Raw genomic sequence first — 2,228 nt, forward strand, 5'->3', positions numbered from 1 at the left:
TAACCCTGTCAACCAATAAGCTAGATAAATTAGTCGGTCAATTCAATTGAAGAATACAATAGGATTGTTAGATAGACCATAACCCTAGATCGTTTTCATTACATTGATATCATTAAAATCTGCTCTTCCTCTGTTCAAAGTTTATTATTTATATTTTTCTTATTTAATTAGTTAGAATAAAATATTTTTAGATTTAATTCTTATTTAGATAATTAAGATAGGCTAATTTAGTTAATAGCTAATCATAAGTCCTCGTGGGTTCGACATCCGACTTTGAGTCACTTTATTACTTGACGACCGCGTATACTTGCGTGAGTGTGTTTGGTCGCAACAACGTTCTTTTTCTTCTTCTTTTTTTCCATTAGGAAGTTTCTATCACATCTTAATTTCTCTACCTGCTAGGTAAATAATATTTAGTCTTTGTAGTTGTTGAAGGAAGCTCCAGCCTCCAGTACTATGCGTTTAAAAAGTTTACCAATTGATGACTTGGTAATATAGAAGCTAATTAATTCACAATTTGTTAAGGAAAAATTGACGACCAATTCAAAACAAATATTTATCTATAAATAGGAAGCTTTACTTATTAAGTTTGTAAGAGATCAACAAAGGAAAGATCTTTTAAATTGTTTCATAAGATAGTTTATAGTAGAAATGGCTCTCAAAGCATTTGTATTAACCATTGCAATAATGGCTTTGTTATCTTCAATGAGCCATGCATTTGATCCCAGTCCTTTGCAGGATATTTGAGTTGCTGTTGACGACTCCATGGCTGCTGGTATATGATCAAATAATTATTTTGAATGCAAAAATCAATCTGGTCTTAGCAATTTTTATGAATATTTGTGTGCTTTTCTCCTATCCTTTTTGTTTGTTTTTTTAATTATTGAAACTTCCTTTGCAGTTTTTGTGAACGGAAAAATTTGCAAGGATCCAAAGCAGGTTATGGCAAATGATTTCTTTAAATCAGGTCTAAACATACCTGGAAATACCTCAAATCAACTTGGATCTGCTGTAACTGCTGTGAACGTCGGCAACTTACCTGGACTCAACACTCTGGGCATTTCATTAGCGCGCATTGATTATGCGCCATATGGTCTCAACCCACCTCATACACACCCCCGAGGAACTGAGATTCTTGCTGTCCTTGAGGGCACACTCTACGTCGGCTTTGTCCTTTCAAACCCTGGTCCAAATATGAAGAACAAGCTCTTTACCAAGATTCTAAATCCTGGAGATGTGTTCGTTTTCCCAATAGGTCTCATTCATTTTCAGTTTAATGTTGGAAAGACTAATGCCGTTGCATTTGCTGGACTCAGTAGTCAAAATCCAGGAGTCATCACTATTGCGAATGCAGTATTTGGTTCAGACCCACCAATCAATCCTGATGTTCTCGCGAAAGCATTCCAAGTTGACAACAAAGTTGTGGATTACCTCCAATCCCAATTCTGGTGGGATAACAACTAAAATAATAGAAAACTATATTAAGCTACAAATAGTTATGGTTATGTGAACTGCTTGTGTCACATAAATAAGTAATGTTGCCGACTGGTTTTCCTCTCCATTATACTGTGATGTATTGGATGAGGATATGTTATGGCTTGTTATGGAATAAAATTAAGTCTCCTGTTTGTGATATTCATCTTTCTCTTTGGAACAAAGTACAAGCGAAAGAAAAAAAAAAAATTGCTTAGTTCTTGCGGGAGTGGTATGCTTACCATTCACTGTCACTATCCATTGCTCAGGCAATGCTTACCAGTTGTAGCAGAAAAGGGCATCACACCTACATCCAGATGAAAAGAGAATCAGATTAAAGTTTAACCCTTTCTCCACTTCTTATGGTTTAATATCACAAAAAGAGTTATTTTTTTGAATTTTAAAAAGAGTGCAATATTTTAACAGAGCACAGGTATGACGATATCAATCAAATTTAAACAACACATATCTTTCTCAAGGCCTGCGTGCCTTTATAAGGCCTCGGAACTGAAATACTTAAGGATCTAATAACTCAGGTATGCTAATATGATCTTATGTCATAAACCTGGTATATTAAAAAATATATATCTAATGAGTAACTTCTTTTCCTACCATATCATTTATTTGGCTTCATAGCCTCTTCTTTTCTTTTTTCTTTTATAGTTTATTTTTACCGGTAGATGAAATCTAAACTGGAATATACCCGGAGGCCAAGCTTGATTATCTCACATAAAATTCCATGTTCAGTGTTCATA

At 34.5% G+C, this 2,228-nt stretch overlaps 1 protein-coding gene across 1 annotated transcript; it reads left to right on the plus strand.

Annotated features, from left to right (window-relative positions):
- Nucleotides 1–613: 613 nt before the first annotated feature.
- Nucleotides 614–1,635, plus strand: LOC142173303 (germin-like protein subfamily 1 member 20). Its single transcript, XM_075238628.1, has 2 exons — nt 614–775; nt 902–1,635. The coding sequence occupies exons 1-2, from the start codon at nt 766–768 to the stop codon at nt 1,462–1,464; spliced, it is 573 nt and encodes a 190-aa protein (XP_075094729.1). The 5' UTR covers nt 614–765; the 3' UTR covers nt 1,465–1,635.
- Nucleotides 1,636–2,228: the final 593 nt, after the last annotated feature.

Source organism: Nicotiana tabacum, chromosome 19 (genome assembly GCF_000715075.1).
Source record: "Nicotiana tabacum cultivar K326 chromosome 19, ASM71507v2, whole genome shotgun sequence".
NCBI lineage: Eukaryota > Viridiplantae > Streptophyta > Magnoliopsida > Solanales > Solanaceae > Nicotiana > Nicotiana tabacum.